Source organism: Felis catus, chromosome A1 (genome assembly GCF_018350175.1).
Source record: "Felis catus isolate Fca126 chromosome A1, F.catus_Fca126_mat1.0, whole genome shotgun sequence".
In the NCBI taxonomy this organism is placed as follows: domain Eukaryota; kingdom Metazoa; phylum Chordata; class Mammalia; order Carnivora; family Felidae; genus Felis; species Felis catus.
Window position 1 is genome coordinate 70,247,731 of NC_058368.1, and position 20,811 is coordinate 70,268,541.

The following is a 20,811-nucleotide window of genomic DNA, read 5'->3' on the forward strand; positions in this document are numbered from 1 at the left end:
AGAGGCAGCAAGCTTGCTCTACCTAACATATAAATGTTCATATTTAACCTCAATTACTTGATTTAGGTGGATGCTGCAAAGATGTTCTGACATGCTAAAAAAAAAAATGCAATGACCAAACAAGGACATGGTTATTATAATTAAGCAAAATATACCTTTATGGGCAGAGACAAAAAATATACACAAAAATTAAAGCTATCATAATGGAAGTGTAGATAATTTCTTCCTATAGGGTACTCAAAATGTTAAACTATTTCTACAGTCAAAAAATGGTTCAAAAAAAGAGAGATTGACACAAACTATTTTCAAAGAAAGAACTGAAAATAATAAAAATACCCTCCAAAATGTTTTTTTAACCGTTTATTTGGAGAGAGAGCGTGCACATGTGAGCGGGGGAGGGGCAGGGAGAGAGGGACAGAGAGAGTCCCAAGCAGGCTCCAAGCTGTCAGTGCAGAGCCCAACGTAGGGCTCAATCCCACGTACCATGAGATCATGACCTGAGCCAAAATCAAGAGTCAGATGCTAAACCGACGGAGCCACCCAGGTGCCCCATCTGAAATATTTTTAATTCAATTTAAATAATATCCTCCTTTATTTTAGTTTGTTGCACTGTACAAAGCAATCAGTTTGTAAGTGCTTGTTGGCAGAATGGATAGGTGTCACGATTAGTTAACATTTTCCTTGGGAACCAGGACTACATTCCAAATAAAACCCAAAGATGCTCTGGGTACCTGGGTGGCTCAATAGGTTAAACATCCGACTCTAGACTTCGGCTCAGGTCACGATCTCACGGTTTGTGAGTCTGAGTCCACGTCAAGCTTGCTGCTGTCAGCTCAGAGCCCACTTGGGATCCTCTGTTCCCCTCTCTGCAACACTCATGCTCTCTCTCTCAAAAATGAATAAACATAAAAACAAAGATGCTCATAGCTTGATACAGTGACTAGAGTTCTGGATTCTGACAGCTACACCTCCGTTACAAAGAGGTCCGATGGAAAGATACTGCAGGACGGGAAAGACTCTGCATTCTCCCCACCCCACGTGGTGTCCAGTGCATGAATGTGACCCGGTACGCTCAGAGGGGGTGACTTGGTCCTCTACACCAGCCCTGGGGCCCTCCAAAGGCACTAGTGGGTGTGTTCCCTTCCCGCCCCTTCCAACATGGCAGAAGTGCACTCCCTCCAGGCCACAAGGCAAGGTCAGTGTGCTTGTCAGAAAACAGTGCCACAATGTGAGCCCTTGTCAGACAGCGTGCTGGAGGGACCTGCTGAGAAAGGGGTTTTTCTTAGCCTATGTTTCGGAGGTTTTTGCCTTGCTCCCATGGCACAGCTCCCTGGATAGACTATTCTTGTGTTCCTAGAGCAGGGGTTGGCGAACTTTTTCCATAAAGAGCCAGAGAGTAAATACTTCAGGCTTCGTCAGCTTTAGGGTGTCACAACAACTAAACTCTGATTCCGTAGCGCAAAAAGTAGCCAAAGACAATAACTAAACAAATGGGCACAGTGGCGTCAAAACTACAGAGAAACAGGCAACAGCCAGATCTGGCCCACCAGCCATCGTCTGCTGATTTACGCTTTAGAGTTACCTTTACCTCTTAGCAGTCAGTCCCCTTTTCCCAATTTAATAATTCTTCATGTTAATTTTTCACTTGCAACTAACTCATGTTGTCTGTCTCTGGGCTGATACACACAACAGGTTTACATGTTCTTAAATGTACTTAATGATTATCTCCCACAAATTTGACTAACCTTAGACTGTTTTAAAGGTTTAATAAATAAAACCATAAAAATACTCATAGGTCAGTTTTGCCTGTTTATGATACACTTTTGTTAATCAGGTGGAGTACTGTGTTCTTCTGTCCGTCTCTTGGAAGTATGTAATGGAGCAGTGTAATGTTATGGCTGTCACAATTACCTTGCTTTTGTGTGTCACTGTGTAACTTGGACTGTGTTTTCACACAGATGATCACACTTAATCCACTGTGAAATTAATTAAATAAGGTGGCCCTGTGACTAAGGTAGCTGCACCGCCCTGGTGGCCTATGTAAGCAAGTCACATTCTAAGCCTGTGAATGTCTCAAGGTTACAAAATCAAAATGCTAAAGACAACCAATCAGAGACAGCCAACTAAGCTTTAGGCTATAGCCAATCAAATAATTTCCTCTCTTTGCTTCCGCACATTTTTTCTACATGAGTCTCTCCAAATTCCTAACAATTCCTGACAACATCTGTTTTGGTGTCACCCAATTCAAAATGATTTTTGTCCAAATTCTATAAATGTTTAATACACCTCAGTTTATCTTTTTTTTTTAATGTTTATTCATTTTTGAGGAACAGAATGTCGGTGGGGGAGGGGCAGAGAGAGAGGGAGACACAGAATCTGAAGCAGGCTCCAGGCTCCAAGCTGTCAGCACAGGGCCCGACACGGGGCTCGGGCCCACAGATGGCGAGATCATGACCTGAGCTGAAGTTGGACGCTTAACCAACTGAGCCACCCAGGAGCCCCAATACACTTCAGCTTATTTTTTAACGTATCTTAGTGCCACTGTAAGGTAGGCATGGAAAAGATATTCCATTTTACTTAGGTTGCAAACTGAGGATCACACATTAATTGCCGGAAATGCGCCAGGTAACTCTCAGGCTGGATTAGAACACAGTCTCTGTCACACTGAACTATTTCTTCTCCACACTGCCCTATTAATGGTCTGTGCCCATCAATGCTCAACCACAGTAGACGTGTGGAGAGTTTCTAAGACAATGCTTCTCTTAAAGAATGATGATACAGGTAACAGGAAAGCCCACGGAGTTGATTTCAACGATAAGAGAAATGTCGTGGAGGAAGGACATGTCTTCTCTGGTCTCAAGGACTGTGAAGATGTGAAACACGTACAGACCCGTACACTGCTTTGAAAGGACTCCTAGAGGCCTGACTGGGCAGCTGACTTCAGCAGCTGCAGGGAGCTCTTTCCAGGACAGAACCACTGACCCCAAGGAAAAGGGGTCAACTGAGAGTGACTCATTTGTTACCTTAGAACGGGGCAGAAGCTCTTGCTTCAAATACAAACAATTGGCACCATGCCTCCCTTCTACACGCGGTCCTCAGGAGGAGAAAGGGTGAGAATGGAGAATGGTGAGGGGACAGGAAAAGAGACAAGGAGGGGTTGGGGGAGGAAGAAACAAAAGGGGTGGACGCCCCGGGGTGAGGCAGGCAGGAGACACAGAGTGGAGAAAATAAAGAAGGATAAAGACAGAAGCAGAAGAAGATACAAACAGAAAAGACAGGAGAGAGGATTGGCGACTTGTGGTGGGCCCGTGGGAAGTCACACCTCTGTGTCTACTTAGAGCATAACTGACTATTTTCTACTCTTCTTTAAACTGATGATTCACTGCTTACAGCTGTTCACTGTTCTTTAGCTCCACTAAGCTTTTCCAAGTGGTCACATGAGTGGGGGACAGCCCACTAGGGTAGGAAACTGACTGGGCTGCAGCATGACTGGTCACAGGAACGTCACACTGACAGCAAAATGAAATTAACCAATTACCAGACTGCCACTACCCCACTCCCGGGTTAGCAGAAAGAGGCTTCATGTAGACCTGGCACATACACGGCCCTGGCTTCAAAGCCGTCAACACACTCTAAGTTTAATCCTTCCCCCAGTGACATAGCTACAAGAGCCAACTTGTTGATTTTCCACTGTCAAAAAGCAAGATCCTGGGCCCAGATTACCTGAATCAACCAATGGTCATGGATGGCGCAAAGACCCGAACTCCTTAACCGACAACGCAGCTCTCCTATCGAGGCAGCGGTGCGGGGTCCGGCCGGGTCTCTAACCCCCAGGCCCAGGACAGACGCGATGTGGCTCTGCTTCTGACACAAGACTGCTCCTGTCACTCGCTCGCACCTCTGCACCTGTCATAGGCCTACAGCCCTGCAGGCTGCGGTCGACAAATGTTCTATTCTAGCAGAATCCTTCCTCTAAAAACAACAAATCTCACCTAGGCAAATTCACCAAAGGAGTGAAAGCACAGTAGCTCTAGCCCCAGGGCACTTGGTACTTGGCCCTGTACCTGGAGCTCACCTCTCTCAACCCATCAAAGGTAGCCTTGCCCTGCTCGGAGAGCAGCATGCCTAGTGAGTAGCAGTCCTAGAGTGTGGTTCATTCAGCCTGGGACTGAAATGACCTATGAACAGCTTACCTCCTTGACTATTAGTGCCTTGGGACAGCTGGGTCTCCTTACCTCTGCACCCTTTAGCATCTAGCCCAGCACCCAGAGACATACAGACGGACTGTGCGCTAACAAAGCTTAGCGCCCCTTGCTTGCACGGACCCCTCTTCAGGCCCCATAGCTGTGTAAAGTTCAGTTGTCACCGGGCATCTTGGCTTACTAGGAAGACCCACAGGACCCTGCCCACTGTGTAGGTCCACCCAGTGTCATGACTCATGACACACAGGTGCAGCAGGAGGGGCCGCGTTGCAATATAGGTATATCTCAAGGAGTTTGGAAGATAATCTGAGGTTAGTCGTCAAGAATGCCCCCATATTATTCAGCTCATATATGAAAAAAAACCAAACAGAGGGTTTTTTTTTTCAATCCTAAAAATTTATATGACATTGCCAAAGGTTGGAAAGCTAGAAGAAACATCCCTAAACTATAATTAGTTAAATACAAATGTTGACTAATGCTATAGGAAAGACTAAATGATCTATCTGTGCAATACAGAGTGATAAAACCAAACCATGAACATATGAAGAGGTGATAACAGCATGAAACCAAAAAAACATAGGGAAGAAAGTATTACTGAGGAGATTTGTTGATAAAAAGGTGTCGTTCTCCTGTATTTCTCGTGTTTATCATTTCAGTTAGCTTTTTGAAATTTGTAATTTGTAATTACTTTTCACATTCTAAAGGAATATTAACTTCCAGGCCTCATTTTGTATTTATAATTTTGAATTCTTTGTTTAAACAAGGCCCCCATATTCTTTTTTTTTTAATTTTTTTAACGTTTATTTATTTATTTATTTTGAGAGAAAGAGAGAGGGAGGGAGCGAGCAAGCCAGGGAGGCGCAGAAAGAGAGAGGGAGAGAGAAATCCCAAGCAGGCACCACACTGTCAGCACAGAGCCTGACGCGGGGCTCGAACCCACGAACCATGAGATTATGACCTGAGCTGAAACCAGGAGTCAGACGCTCAACTGACAGAGGCACCCAGGAGCCCCAAGGCCCTCCATATTCTAAGCTTCATTACTCACAAAACTTGGATCTGCCCTGATAGGGCCAAAGATAGCACACAGATGTGGATCAAATCAAAGAAAGTACCACACAGTGGTTAGAAAGCTGAGCTGTGTGGTTGTGTGGGGCCATTATCGGACTCCACCGAGTGCATGCATGTGAAATGATTGAAAGAGCCTGGCAAACTGTAAGCACACGATAAACGTAGCTGTTGTTAGTACCGCCATTATCATCAACTTCATTATTATTAAATGTGTTGCTTACATGACAGTGATAAAAAAAAAAAAAGGACAGTGGCGAATGTTCCACGTACATTCAGTTTTACCAATCTGTTTACAAAAACTTTCCTGTCCTCTCCAAGAACATATGAAATAAAACAGACAACAATGGCAGGGACATTCACAAAGAAAGAAAAACAAAAGGCCCAACAGAGGAAACTGTATAATAATAGAGATGACACTGGAATTCAGGGACTGGGCCCAAAATAAACATAAATAGATGCTTACATTAAAAACTGAACTGAGTATTGATGAAGTCTGTGTCAGGCAGGACCGAGAAGAACAACAGTTGGGGGGGTCAGAGTGTATACAGGAGCAATTCAGACCCACTGCCACCAGGGCAGCCCCACAAGAACAGTGGGACTGAAGGTCCCAGAGGAGGCGAGAGGGGCAGGCAGTTATGTGGCACTTCAGGGGAGAAAAATGGAGGCCGACCCTACTGGGGAGTCTGGGAGGCCCAGGGCCCACAGGCATTTTCATAACATGAATCAAAACCTTGGCTTCCTTGCCAAAAAACCCTTCATATATCTTGGCTTCCTTGCAGGAGATCTGCAGGCAAGACCTGAGGTCAGGGCCATGTGAGCAGGACGGTGGGAAGAATGGCTGCACCATAAGGAACAACCTGGGCACAGGTTAGCCCCTGACACCAAGGCCCCATCAGTCCCCTCTACTGGTTGAAGCTGGGGCAGCATGATGAACCCCCCAGTGATCACGTGGCTGTCACAGGTGCCAAAAGGCCTGACCCTCAGCGCCCTCCCCATTAACCTCCCCTTCAAGGCTCTCCCACCTCACTCCTTCCTCCTCTAGCATTTGTTGCCATGGGTCTGGCTGCCCAATATCCATGCAAATTGAAATTCCAGATCTGCAGGCAAACAGAAGCTAGGGAATCTTCCCAGTGCCAGGAAAATGAGATTCCTCTGGAATCCACATAACTGGAGAGCATAGGCCTACAAATGAGTTCAGTTTTAGCCAAACATGTATGAAGCCTCGAAAACCACGGGAAGAGCTAAGCAGGAAGGCTTACTGATTTCATTGCTTTTCTCTCTGCCATGACAGCTTCCTGCAAACTTTCTAGTCGTTTCTTGACTTTGAGTCTCTGGTAATTAAATGTTAACACAGGCTGAAACCCCGAATACCACTTCTTGAAATAGCAAACTAAGGAAACAACTCTTGGAGCAACTCTTGGAGCATTCTATTTTAAGAAACGAGAAATTCATTGTTTCTGCTTATAAAGAATTTAAAACTTCCTTGATTTATCTGCATGGCTATAAAAGCTGCTTGATAGGCTGAGATAAAAATGCTTCACGGAACTTTTAGTCCATTTTCAAAATGGTGCACTTCTCAACATTGCCAATAGGCCCCCGGCACTGTTGCTGGGGGGTGGGGGGAAGGGGGGAGGACAGTGCAGCTTGCAATAAAACAGAAGGGGCTTCTGAAGCCAGAAGTTAACCAGTGTGGCCCAGCGAGACCTCTTGCACTCCTGTCCTGCACACGACTCTCACTACATACCTACTCCTGCCAGGAACTGCACAAAGTGGTTAAATTTGAAGGAAGAATCCTCATTATCCTATAATTAGGGGTGGGCACAGGAAATTAGCAGCTGCCTCCCTTCCTCACATGCAAATATTGTTAGCGGTTATATGTTCCTTCTCTCCACAGACTTATACTGAGCCTGTCCAGATGCACTGTGCCCGGGTCTTCAGGACACCAAGATAGCAGGGATGTGGCCCCCACCCCAGAGAGCTCACAGTCCAGAGGGGAGACAGACATGTGAACGACGGGAGCAGAATGACGGACAGCAATGGGAACCTAGGAAAGGCGTCTGACCCCCTAGAATGAACCTGCTCCCCCCTAGTTACAGTATAAGCTCCACAGAGGCAAAGATTTCCATTTTATTTACTGCTCTCCCCAACGCCTAGAACAGGACCTGGCATGGGGTAGGCACCCAATAAACACGTGTTGGTTGAGTGAAGGAACCTGACAATGTGGGGTGCTTCTTAGAGGAGGCTATTAGAGTCTAGTCTAGGAGAAGAACGAGTCAGCCAGGATTCAGGGTGGACTGGGGATTCCTTGGAGAGAAAATGAAGACACCAATGCTCCCGAATAGAACCACATTTTGTGGGGCCTGAAATTTGCATATTTGGGGGAGGAAAGGGTTGAAAAAAATCAAAATTATGAATATAAAGTTGCAGGAGGCCCTCCCAGGGCCTTGGAAGGGATCTTGAAACTGAAGCTTTCTTAGCTGCAGGATAAATCCTCCTCTGAACATGGTGAGTTCTGGAAGCAGCAAGCAATTCAGGATACCTGGGGCAGAGGTGCACAGAGGGGCCAGGGTGGCAGGTCGAGGGCCTGGGGCACCAGTCCCTAGGGGTGCTACACCATCACTGGAAATCGTACATTTATGAGAACTCCTTTCTGAAAGGGTACTCTGTGTGGCTGCCCAGAGCACACGAATAAGGTACCCAGAAGTGAGCACTGGGACTCTGCAACGGACGAAGCTGAGAAACCTTGGATGCTTAACTGTAGAAGCCTGGTTTCTCTGACTAGGTGGCCAATGCTGGAGTCAGAGCGGAACAGCCCTGCACAGCAGTCCCTGCCCCACATCTGCCCCGAGCGGCCCTCCGTCTCCCTAAAATAGTACACAATTTGAATAGCGTCTGTTTGAGGCCAAACCAGTGATTGGCTCGCCTGGGGTGCCCACATGTCCCTGAACTGCAGCCTGCACTGGAAGAGGAGGCCACAGTGGCAGGTGGGCCACAAGGAGAAGGGCCCTAAGAAAGGAAACTGGTGCACGAGGAAGGGGGCTGAGCGGGCACAGCACTAGGTCCCCTACCATCCTCCAGCCCTGGAAAGCGACCTCCCATTGTGTTGTCATAGACATGCTCTTCCTTCCCTCAACCCAGGACATATAAACTTAGAGGAGATCATGACAATCCAAATATCATCACATTCCCCTTCAGTAATACATGTTCATCAGTGTGTGCAGGAACAATGGTCTCAGCGGCGGCTTAGAAGCACAAGCTTGTTTAAAAGGAACAGGAGGTTCGGTAACATTGGAACCAAAATGTGCAAACATCAGAACCTGAGAATATCTGGTCTAGGCCTCTCGTCTTACAGATAGGGAGACCCGGAAGCGTGGGGGTTCCATGACTGTCCTGGGGCCCAGGAGGAGTTGCTGGTGAGGCTGGGTCTGGATCCCAGGTCCTGACCCCTGGTCCATGCTTTTCCCCTCGGCCTCTTCATTCTTATTTTTTGCACTTTCACTAACAACATGCACAAGCACACGATATAAAACGCTGGAGGAGAAAGAGAACCTTATCTAAGCTCGGACTGAGAAGCAAGCTCAAACCTGAGCATTCCCACACAGTTAATTAACTGGCAAATGTTTAGAAGAATGCATCACGGACACCAAAGTCGCAGACATCTAAATATATTTCTCACGCTTAAGTGTGGTGTAATCCTGAGAGCAGAATTACAGCAAGAATGACACACTTGTGAATACAGTTTTTTTATATTATAAACACTGATAAGATGTTGAGTTCCCTTTTCACACGGCACTAAAAAAAGCACTCAAATGAGAGACATTGTCGCTGAATGAAGATTTCATTTAATTAGGCATGTCAGCATTAGCAAAACTTGGACACTCAACATCAGTCTGATGGAAGGAAGAGTCTGGCTTTTGTATGTCAGGTTTATAAATAACTGTGGTTTTCCAAAAATTATTATCCTATTACTAAAATAAACAGAATTAAAAGACTCAGTGCAAACTGTCAAATCAGTAACATCTAGAAAATGGGATAAGAGAAACATAATGATGCAAATTGAGGTAATAAAGATAATAGCAATTAATGAAGACCCACAGAGCTGCCTGCACTCAGTCAGCTGTGCTCAGTGGGGGTGTGCGGAGAATGCTAATGAAGGATGGGCCAAACAGGGATGGCGGGGACTCCTCTGCTCAGTGCCCGCCAGGCACCCAAGAGGAGAGCAAGTGGCATTGGGATCTCATCCTCGCAAAGACAGTACCTAGGGCTTTCTACCCTGACGTGGGGCATGGGCTAAGAGAGGCAGAGAAGATTCTACCCTGACATGGGGCATGGGCTAAGCGTGGCAGAGAAGAGTGTACAGAGAAGAGAGACTGATAGCCGGCGGGGGGAGCTCAGCATGTGTCTCTCACGCACACATCCGTCTCAGCCGGCAAATTCTGCCTGCCATTTTTGCACAAGTTAAAAGCAATAACGAAAGCAAAAAAAAAGAAAAAGAGGCACAGGGTAATTGTATAAATAATTCTATGGGAAACCTGAACTACAGAGTCTTTTCCGGCCAATAATTTCCCTCCTTTCTAGCATTTTGCTTGAAATTCTTAATACTTGCTTATGTCAACAAAAGCTGTTTTTGGAACTCTGAAATGAACAGGTCAAGTAAGTAAGCTAAAAGGCTCTAAAGGCCCAATACAGTCAGATTTCAAAACAACTTTAAGCTACTTATTTGACGATACTGGGAGCAAGGGATGGAACATCCATAACACGTATTTGGTTCTCAGAAGAGTTTCTGTAGACCTCATCACCAGAAAGGCTGTTCAGAGACCTGCTAAAGGCAGGTGTGGAGAGTTAGGATCCGTTGGTGGAGGGAGTGCCAGGCAGAAGGGAGTGCATTCTAGCAGTCCAATGGTTCTCAAGGTGAGTCCCAGACCAGCAGCTTCAGCAATATCTGGAACTCATTTGAAATGCAAATTCACCCCAAACTTCCTGAACCAGAAATTTTGGGGGTAGAGCCCAGCAATCTGGGTTTTAACAAAGCCCCCAGGTGATTCTAATGCTCATCCTAGTTTGAGAAACCCTTTACTAGTTTGCTTTTGTGTATGTTTGAGAATTTCACATTAAAAAGTGTTTTCAGGACACCTGGGTGGCTCAGTGGGTTAAGTGACTCTTGATTTCAGCTCAGATCATGACCTAATGGTTTGTAAGATCAAGCCCCATGTTGGGCTCTGTGCTGACAGATTGGGGCCTCCTTGGGATTCTCTCTCTCCCTCTCTCTCTCTCTCTCTCTCTCTGCCTCTCCCCTGCTTGTGCACATGCATGCACGCACACACACACATTCTCCCTCTCTCTCTCTCAAAATAAATAAATAAACATCAAACAAAAAAGTATTTTCAAGAAACCCTAGCTCCACTGCTTACTGGCTATGTGGCCTTGGGGCAAGTTACTAAATCTCCCTATCTACAATGGAAAATGGGAAAAGTAACAAGTTCTCTACCATCATCACAGGGTTACTAAAGGGTTTCAATACATAGCGCCTCTTCAGAGCATGAATGAAATGGTGGTCGTGGGGAATCATACAAAGTTGTGTCATTCACACACAAGAGGATTTTAGTGGCTGCAACATATGTGTGTCCCTATCTCACTAAACCTCCTCCCAAATTGTATGTATCATCACCACTTCACAGATGAGGAAACTGCAGCTCAGAGGGGTTACATCAACTACTGAAGGTCACACAGATGGTGCCCCTTGGATCTCCTGGCTCCAAGCCCAGGACCTTTCCCATGACCCACCTGCAACAAGCACGATGGAATGTCAGAGTTCTAGAACCGGAAATGCTTCCCCAGTGTCTCCACTTCCCTTTGTATGAGACCTTCATAGCACTGCTCCCCCCGTGCTGCCTCAGCCACCACACCTCCAGGGAGGCAGATGCCTGAGGCTTTCTGACCATCTCTGACATCTAGAAATGTAAACCCCATTGAACTGCCCAGGCTCCGTGATCTCACCAAGGGAGAGATACAAGACACAGAAAGAGTCTTTCCACGAAAGATACTCATTTTCAGCCTCAAGAACATTAAAAATCACACTGCAAAATACTAAATCCTCCAGAAGAACCAGGTTTGAATGCTGGGGCATATATTAATGTCATTTATAAGCATATAAATGGTATTTATACTTTACCAATAAATAGTTCAAGGATTATCTTTATAAGGAAAGCCCAACTTTACACTTAGTCATTTTTCCTCCACAGATTCATAAATATGGTACCCCATCCAATGGCTCACCCCACTCAAATGACAACTTTCTGGTTTGACGTGTATAAGTTTTGGAATATGTAAGTCTATAGACCTGCACTGTTCAATACAGTGGCCAGTAGTCACTAGCCACATGTGGCCATTCTGAATTCAGAAATGCTATAGGCATAAAATTTCAAAGATTTGGAAGCAATAAAAGAATGTACAATGCCTTATATTTCTATAAAGATCAAATGCTAAACTGATAATATTTCCACAATAATGGGTTATAATTACATTGTTAAAATTAATCACACCCACTTCTTTTTATTTTAATTTGGCTTCCAAAAAATTTTTAATTACATATGTAGCTCAAATTGTATTTCTATTAAACAGTACTACTATAGACTGTAGGAAACTTTAAGATACTGGTAATTTTTAAAACTTCAAGGCAAAACAAAGGACAAACCGCTTTCTAAAACTGTTACTTTGCGGGGGGGAGTGGGGAACAAGACACATTTTGGAAAAACTACCATACCGCACTAGAGACAAAACAGTCAGGTCTAGTCCTGGTTAATAAAGCAGGCCTGCATTGTTCAGGGCTGCTAACAGCCTCCACCTCTCTTCCGTTTCTCCCCCAGAAAGAGGTATCTTCCTTGCCCTACATCTTACGGCATCTCCACTACCTTTTCCACATAAAGTCAATTTACTGGATGCCGATAAAAAGGTCACACAATGAGTTTTTTCCAAAGAGAAAGGGGTTTGACTTTGTTCACCTAAGTTTGCCCTTCTGTCCTCAAGTAAGTACTCACATAAAATGTTAGCTAACAGTTTAGATTAATAATAACAGAAGAGCTGGAGTGTTTCAGGGAATAGTACCCGCATCACATTTAGTCGAGCATGTTCCTCTAGATGTGTCCCTTTTTACTTTTGGAAATTCATTCAACTCATTTGGATATTGGCGGCTAAACCTTTGAGGGGGTTGGGGGCTGGGAGACTGAAGAAGAATCCCCAGATCCAGTCTCTCCTGGAGGGCCCTTTCCGCAACCCATTCTTTGCTACTACATTCCCCAAAGAATGACCAGGACGGTGCCAAAAAAAGAAAAAAGGAGGGGGTGGGGGCGTTATTGATACTATGTCAGAGATGGAATATAAAGAAAGCAAAACCACTCACGGTTGCCACCGGGGCATAGAACGCCCCCTCCCCCCCATGTGAGGGAGGCTGCAGTATAAGCCTGAGCCACAGTACAGCAAAGCCATATAATAATTAAACATGCCAGAATAACAAGGCCATGATGGGCCCCAGGAGCACACGGCCTGTGGGAGAAAGTGCGGAGACGGTTTCAAAAGGCTTCTTGGAGGAGCTGGCTTGGGAGTCGGGACTCGAAGGGCACACAGGAATTTTCTGGCAGTGAAGCATGCCAGGTATAAAAGCGCCCTCAATGAGAGAACACAGAGCCTCGTCAGGATGCATTTTGGAAGGTGCGGAAGAGGAGGCCAGCAAGCAAGTTCGGGGCTGGCCGCCAAGAATCAGAGAAGCCATGCTTTGCCTTCTGTGCAAAGGAAAGTTAGCAAAGGAGTTTATCTGTGTTTTGGAAAGCGCAGTCTGGCAGCATGTTGGAGCACGGCTCAGAGCAAGGGAAGACTGAACGTGGTAAGCTGACCGGGGCAGTCTAGACAACCTTTGGAGATGAGCTGTCTGGAGGGCAGTCACAACTACTATCTCCATCTGATAGAAATGCAATCTTGATTTAGAAATGTCAAGTAGGTTTAAACAACACAGGACCCAGGTCTCATGACTGAGTTCAGGGCTCTTTGCACCAATCACTTCTGCTTCTCCCTTGGTAGAGACAATTCTCCACAGCAAGGAGATCCCAAAACAGAACTGGGGCCCGGCTCCTCCCAGGGAACCTGGCAAAACCCTCAGAGATCCAATGGTAAGTGGCACATACTCGTCTGGAAAGTGAGCACTAAAAACTTCTAAAGCCTCAAAATGTTACTCTAAGAGACACTTGGGACTAGCTATATCACATTACAGAGATATTTCAGAACTGTAATTTCCAAGCTTTCTTGGTTCTAAAATTATACTCACAGTAATATGTCATCTGTAGGCCTGTCAGGCCTTTGTGAATCTCCTGCATAGTTCTCCGTGCTAACAACTCCAAATTCCACGGCCACCCTTCTTTCTTTCCATTTCACTCGTCTCACTCATTACGTTGGGTAGCAATCCAATATCCCCTGTTCTGCAGCTCCTATAACTCACAGTCCAACCAGTTTCGAATAAACTAAATGTAGAACTTGAAACTAAAACTCCAGGTCTTGACCTGACTCCGTCACAGGTTATTCTGAGATCAAAGCTAATAACCTGGAACCCTGGAGTTTTAGCCCCAGAAGACAACTATGAGATTATCTGCTACATGTTTCTCATTCTACAGAGGAGAAAACTATGAAAGCCAGGTCTGGGGCAGGGGATGGGGAGGGAAGCGTGATGATCAGCAGGGAAAAATATGTCTCTGGCCTCCACAGTGCCTTCTGTTAGGCCACCCATGCCACCTGCTACCTGTGACTAAGTCCAGCTGCCTTGTATTTAGCCATTACCTGTCAGCACACAGGGCAAAGAGCAGCCTCCTCTAAACACTACAGGGACCATAGTGCCCATCTTACTGGTCAGGGAATAAGCATTTCAGGGTTACACGGGATCATGCTGTAAATTAATAAAAAAACAAATCTCGGGAAGGAAATAAGATGTCTCCAGACTCTTAGGTATTCGACTAATCGAAATTTCTATATAACTTTCTGGGAAGGTGATAAAATGTGGCACCCAAAATAAGAGGGACTCCCAATACCAATTAATCCTATTTTGTTCATGTTTCCAGCTCTTTTGGGCACAGCCGTCCTTCTCTTCGTCCGCACCACTCAACCATTGTTGTTCTGTCACTTGTAAGCTCTTATTTCTCTAAAGATTTTTAAATTTTTTAAGGGCAAGGAGTTTTTGAACCTTTGTTTTTCATCTTTATACCAATGCTAAGCTTAAGTAAATATGTTCAGTTTTGTTAATGAATTGTATGTCAGTGTCCAGGTGTGAATTTTGAAAAACCTGACTGAAAGCCAAAAACCCTAGCTCTGCCGCTTCGTAAAGACGTAGACGTAACTTTCACCAAGTTACCCAACCTCTCTGTGCTTGGTGTCCTCATTTGTAAAAAAAAAAAAAAAAAAGCAAAAAACCCCACAATAATAGTACTTGCCTCCTAGAATTGTGAGAATTGAAATAATCTGTTTAACAGGCTTAAAACCATGCCTGGCACAGAGCAGAGCACTATATAAATATTTTTGTTATTACTACAAAAAACAGAAGAAAGCAATTGGTATTACCTTGTCATAAAAAAACCAGTGATTGGCCATTCTGCCTCCATATTGATGAACAACATAAGAAGCAGGGTGGTTTTGCGTGTTCTAGATAAGCAAGAATCTCAGAAAGTAAGAGTGGCTGTGCTGTAATGGATAGTGACACGGTTGTAAAAACCCCTTCTCTGTGACAGTTTTCCATGCCTGCAAGGTTAGTCAATCCACCCCGCCCTTTCCAAGCATGCACGCTCCAAAGATTCCTTCCCCTACGGCACCGCAAAACATGTGGCATCTTCGGGGCCTCATTCATGCTAACTGTTCACCTGAACGGTCAGGGGCCCCTATGCCTTCTGTAAAACGGGGCTAGGCCTGCTTTGGACACTAAAAATTCGAGGACATGTCCTTCCTGGAGCTGATGATGATTTAAGTGCTGTCCGCCTAAGTGGAAAAGGATGGGTGAGATTAGCACTCACTGTGCCTAATAAATACCAGGTGAAAGCCCCTCATTAGCCAGACCTTGCTGCTTGGCGAAAGGAAGGCTGCTGGTAAGTGTAAGTCTGGCACATCTTAGGGCTTGTAAATGTGGGCTGAATGAAAAAATGAATAAACAAATCAAGGGGAAAACCAACAAGTGTAGTGAAGGCTTATGGCTCTGAATAAGTGAACGTTCCTGATTTCGTCATCTGGGAATACCTCACTACACAAAGCGTACAGAAACTTCTTTCCTTCAGCACTTGGTATTTTAAAAACAAACTACTTACAAAGTTTCACCAATGTAATTAATATCATTAATCATTTCTAAAGATGCCTAGAAGGTCGAAGGACTTCATAAGCATAATTGAATTAACTCAGTTACAGCCATCTGAAGTTTTATAGGATCTGTACAACAACAAAATCATGGCCCATAACCTTCAACTTCAGCGTCTGTGTCTTTTTTTTTTTTTTAATGTTTATTTATTTCTGAGACAGAGAGCCTGAGCGGGGGAGGGGCAGAGAGAGAGGACGACACAATCCGAAGCAGGCTCCAGGCGCTGAGCTGTCAGCACAGAGCCCGACGTGGGGCTCGAACTCACAAACCGTGAGATCATGCCCTGAGCCGAAGTTGGTAGTTCAACCAACTGGGCCACCCAGGCGCCCCCCGGGGTCTGTGTCTTAATTCACTCCTTTGGCTATTTCTAGAGTAAACAGAACTTCAGGGAGAGAGAAGGTTTTCCCAGGCAATACACCTACTCATCCAGCCAGAAGCTGGGCCTCCTGCCCTCAGGGTTTCTCAAGCAGTCAGCTAATCATGTGTTTATTCAGGTATCAGAAGTGAGAACTCAGGCTGGGTTTTGAATACCTGAAGAGCCCAGAAAAAATAACACAGAGAAAAGCTGTCTCCAAGAAGACATGTTTCAGAAAATACTTCATGAGTATGGCTAACACATGAAAATTCAGCTCTTCTTCATCTTCACATCTTTCAACCTCCCCAAGTCCCCAAATAAGACCTGTGCTGCAGTCCTCCGATGCCTCTCGAAAGTAACCCAGCAAAAGGGCACCACAAACGACATACCCCGGCCACTTCTGACTCTGATGCCACATCCTGTTCCTCTAAATTACTGAGCAGTAACAATGAGAATAAATTAGTTCCAGGAATTTAGAGTTGGGAGGGGGTGGGTGGGCAAAAATACGTATTCAAATGGAAGCAGGGTAACTAACCTGCCGACGTCAAGAACATCCTGATTGCTCCCCTGTTAGCCATTCACACAGCCCACGAAGTCATTTTCCAATGGGGTTGGCAGTGAGCCTGCTCAGGCGTGGAGAAGTTTCACCAGGCGCTGCCTCCCCCGCTTACTGTCCCAATGAGGGGACGAGGCCCGCTTATGAAGGTGTCTGGAAGTTGAACCTTGCAGCATCGGAAACTTCATAACGTCCAATGCTTCTCTAAGAAGCACCGGCTTTACCTAGCACCGAACAAGCAGCGACACTGCTAAGGGAGCCCTTAACTGCTGCCCTGGCAGAGGAGAAACAAACATTATTGCCAAAGAAAAGCAGCAAGAGGACACTTCTGATAGAAGTTTTACAGAACAAATACTGTAAGACATATTTATAGTCAGCCCGCAAAGTCATTTTTCAATGACTGTACCTTGTACTAATTGCAAAGAATTGGAAACAAGTAACCATCAAATTATGATACTGCTATAGAACTGAGTACCATACAGCCATTAATAATGACATAAATCTATAGATGGTGACAAATGTGTTTTTGATATGTTCTGGGAGAATATTAATGCAGAAATCTATAGTATAGTACATTTTCGAAACACACATACCACAATGTTATATTTTTATACACACAGAAGAAAGTCTGAAAGTATATACACCAGGGGCACCTGGCTGGCTCAGTCAGTAGAGCATGTGATACTTGATTTCAGGGTCGTGAGTTCAAGCCCCATGTTGGGTGTAAAGATTACTAAAAAAATAGACAAAACAAAAAAGAAAGTGTATAAACCAAATAATTAATTTGGGGCACTTTTGGAGTAAAGGTAAGGGCACTTTGTTTTTCCCTATTTCTACACTATATTTCTTATTACATGCATTAATTGATTTTGTGCCTTCTAAATTAGGTAACATTTTCCCCAAGGACTGATTGTATACATAACTAAAATCGGCAAAAGTTGATTTCAAAATGCTATGCCTGGGATAAAGTAAGTTACTTACATTTAAACGTTACAAATGTATTCTCACCAAGTACGTGGGCTACTAACATAATAATGCAGAACAACAGCGCTACAACAAATAGATCTCATGACTGTGCTGGCATACTTTTTAAAAAACATCTTGAAAAAAGGCTGTATTCCAAGCAGTTTATTGAATTTTCATTTGCAGTGAGCAGCGATAATCACAAGTAAGAAGATCTGCCCTGGGCAAAGGCTTAAATATCCTTGCCTCTCTTATCCTATGTTAGCTCTTTTTATCTTGCTCACGCAGTGGAAGAAGAGAAAAAAACCACTATCAGATAAGAAACAGTTCCTTGTTGTATCACTGTTGCCTTCACCTTTACCTCACATCTCTCTGCAAGTGCACAGAGCCCAAGCTCCCCATGCTGCCAGCAGCTTCTGGGCCCACCAGGAGCAGCCTGCACACCCTTTACAGTAGAAAAAGAACTCCCAGTGTAACTGCCTGGGGTGAGATTGACATAAACAAGTAACTGGCCTAGAAAGAGAAGGAAGTTTTTTATTAAGTAATCCCTACGCCCACCGTAGGGTTCCCACTCAGGACGCCAAGATCAAGAGCCACATGCTCAGGACGCCGGGTGGCTCAGTCAGTTAAGCATCCAACTTCGGCTCAGGTCATGATCTCTCAGTTAAAGAGTCCAAGCCCCATGTCAGGCTCTGGGCCGACAGCTCGGAGCCTGGAGCCTGCTTCAGATTCTGTGTCTCCCTCTCTCTCTGCCCCTCAGTCCCCTTCTAAAAATAAATAAACATTAAAAAAAAAAAAAAAAAGAGCCACATACTCTTTCCACTGAGCCAGCCAGGTGATCCGAGAAGGAAATATTTTAAAAATCACTTGTCTGATTAAAAAAAAAAAAAAAATCACACAGCGTCTTTCTATAGTGTATTTAAGCCTCTGGATAAATATTTCTACACATCTGGAGAAACACTGACAAAAGACTTTTAAGAATATTCACAAGGGAACCCAAACCACACCACTTCCTCCAAGAAATCATAAGCTACATCAGCTAGGAGCTTTAACCAGTTAAATATATCCAGCATGGAAGGGGCTCAAGCTGCTCAATAGATAAATGAACTATTGTGCTGGCAGAAAGAAATCCAAGATAATGAGTAACATCTCTAAACAATATACCAGGGGGAAGAAAACTAAATCCCTCGGATGAAAATCTACAGTGAAAAAGCTCATCATATCTACTGACTTTCTCAGTTCATAGTTAGCAGTATAATTTTCAAAGCCAACAGTATAAGGCAGCCTCACAGTTCACCGAGGAAAACAATTTAATTCAAATCCAACCCATTACAGGGAAGGTTAAGTTCAGATTACTAAAGACACTAATTGAAAATTAAGTTAATTAACTATAGCAATCGAACCTCTGTTAAAAAAAAAATAACTATATAAAATCATTAAGTACTTGTTTAACAATCCCTTTAACAGGTCATTTGAAAGGCTCAATTGTCCCCTCTGCAGTGCATGCTGGTGGTTTTTTGCAGTTTGCTTAAAAAATTATGTGCCTTTATTGTACTAAAGAAATTCCGAGAGGGAAGCACAGCCTACTCATTGATGATAACAACACAACCATTTTTCACATTCCTGCCTTACACAGTCTACCCAGAGCGCTTTGAATTTATCCCAACTACCCGGAGTTTAGCTAATGATAAGAACGAACAGAAACTTTTCCAGCAATTGGTTCAAAGTTTAGGTTATTTCTTACTTTGTTCAAGGCTACCCTATTAAAATGCGTGACTGAGAACGCATGTGACTTCATTATGTTCCTTAAACCACCACCCCCATGTCATCTTAATTTTCACAACCATATAAATACATAATGTAAACACGTTTTCACTTTGCAAAGGACTTCTTTGCCAACCCTGTGGAAAGCATTTGCAATGCGCCTCCCTGGGTTTATGTTTGGCCACGCTGCTGCTAGGTGGGACATAATTTTGAACAATACAAAGTTGTTCTATACAAAGCAGCCTCCTGGAAACCACATTCGCCCAGAAAATGTCAACATTATCTTTCCTCCCAAAGAAAAATCAAAGTGCAACCAAAGTGAATCTGCAGAAGGAAGGAGGGAGTTCGCGAGAGACAGGCAGAACAGAGCAAGTTTTAAAACCAGAGTGCCAGAAGGCAGTGGGTGCGCACCCACGGGGAAAGCACCCGGTGGAGACGACAACAGACGACCCCTCTCACCAGCACTGGCCCTGGGCTCTCCGCTTCCACTTCGCCGGGAGCCGCATCCTTGCGCTGCAGGGGGGATTCAATCACCAGCTCCTTTTTGACGCTTCGAGTGCTTGTCCTGCATTTATCAGCCTGCATTCTCGGCTGGAAACGCAAATCAGACAGTCTGCAACCGGGACAGCTGCGAGTCCCTGGCAGTGCGAGGCACACGCATGCCACCGGCCCGAGGAAGGAAAGGAAGCTGGCTTCCCGAGCGCAGTGGTCAGCCGGCTGGCTGGGTCGGCAGGGCCCGCGGGGGTAGGAGGGCAGGCCAGCGAGGGCCGGCCCCCAGGGCTGTTACTACTGCTCAGAAAATGGGAGGTTCCCACACGCCGGCCGCAGGAAAACAAACCCGAACTGTACAACACACAGTGTGCTGCCTCTCTGATAAAGACCGGCCTCATTGTGTCGGTTCCGCACGGCGTGGGCCACATGGAGCCGAATCAAAACAGTGCAGTGTTTAAAAGAAAATAAGTCACAGTTAGACTCTTTCATGATTACTTCAAATCTGAAGCTCCTGGAGTTGAAGATACAGCTAGGTTGTCTGGGCGTTCTAAAATTCCTGTCGTTTCTGGATGCTTTCCTTCACGGTTAGGGCTAAACACCAAACGCTTGGCTGAGGACCAAAACAGGGAAGGGCAAAGAGTGAGCGGTTCCCATAACCTGCATGTGTAGGTGTGCAGGTGTAAGGAAAGAGTTTCCCCCGCAAGATAGACCTCAGCACGTGAAACTTAATTTATCTGTTTTATGTCACAAAGACGAGGTCATCAAACAGTTTCATGGGACGCTACATATCATGGTAAATGCTTTTATTAAACAGAATATTACTTTAAATCAACAGGTGCATGGGTAATGAGCCCAGGATTGGAAACTGAGAGGATCACAGTAAAAATATAAGGCAGGGTCTCTCCCTTCAAGGAAAGTCAGAACTAGTTGGGAAGGCAAGGTGAATACACATCATATATGACAGATTAATATAATTAATACAGAGTTACACAAAAGCACAGGAGAGTAGCTGGGTCACCATCCCATGCTTCAA

At 44.8% G+C, this 20,811-nt stretch overlaps 1 protein-coding gene across 24 annotated transcripts in view; it reads right to left on the bottom strand.

The window, feature by feature from the left end:
* DOCK9 (dedicator of cytokinesis 9) overlaps positions 1-20,811 on the bottom strand; it is a 291,308-nt gene that overhangs the window by 160,192 nt on the left and 110,305 nt on the right. For 2 of the 24 annotated variants that reach the window (XM_045055246.1, XM_019828865.3), the window contains exon 1: positions 19,746-20,116. The exons of 16 other annotated variants lie outside the window; for them this stretch is intronic. In XM_045055246.1, coding sequence (XP_044911181.1) covers positions 19,746-19,871 — 126 coding nt within the window. In that variant the 5' untranslated portion in view covers positions 19,872-20,116. Of the gene's footprint in view, positions 1-19,745; positions 20,117-20,811 lie in introns of those variants that run through there. 6 more of the 24 variants (XM_045055297.1, XM_006927365.5, XM_019828896.3 and 3 more) reach the window with 5 other exon arrangements.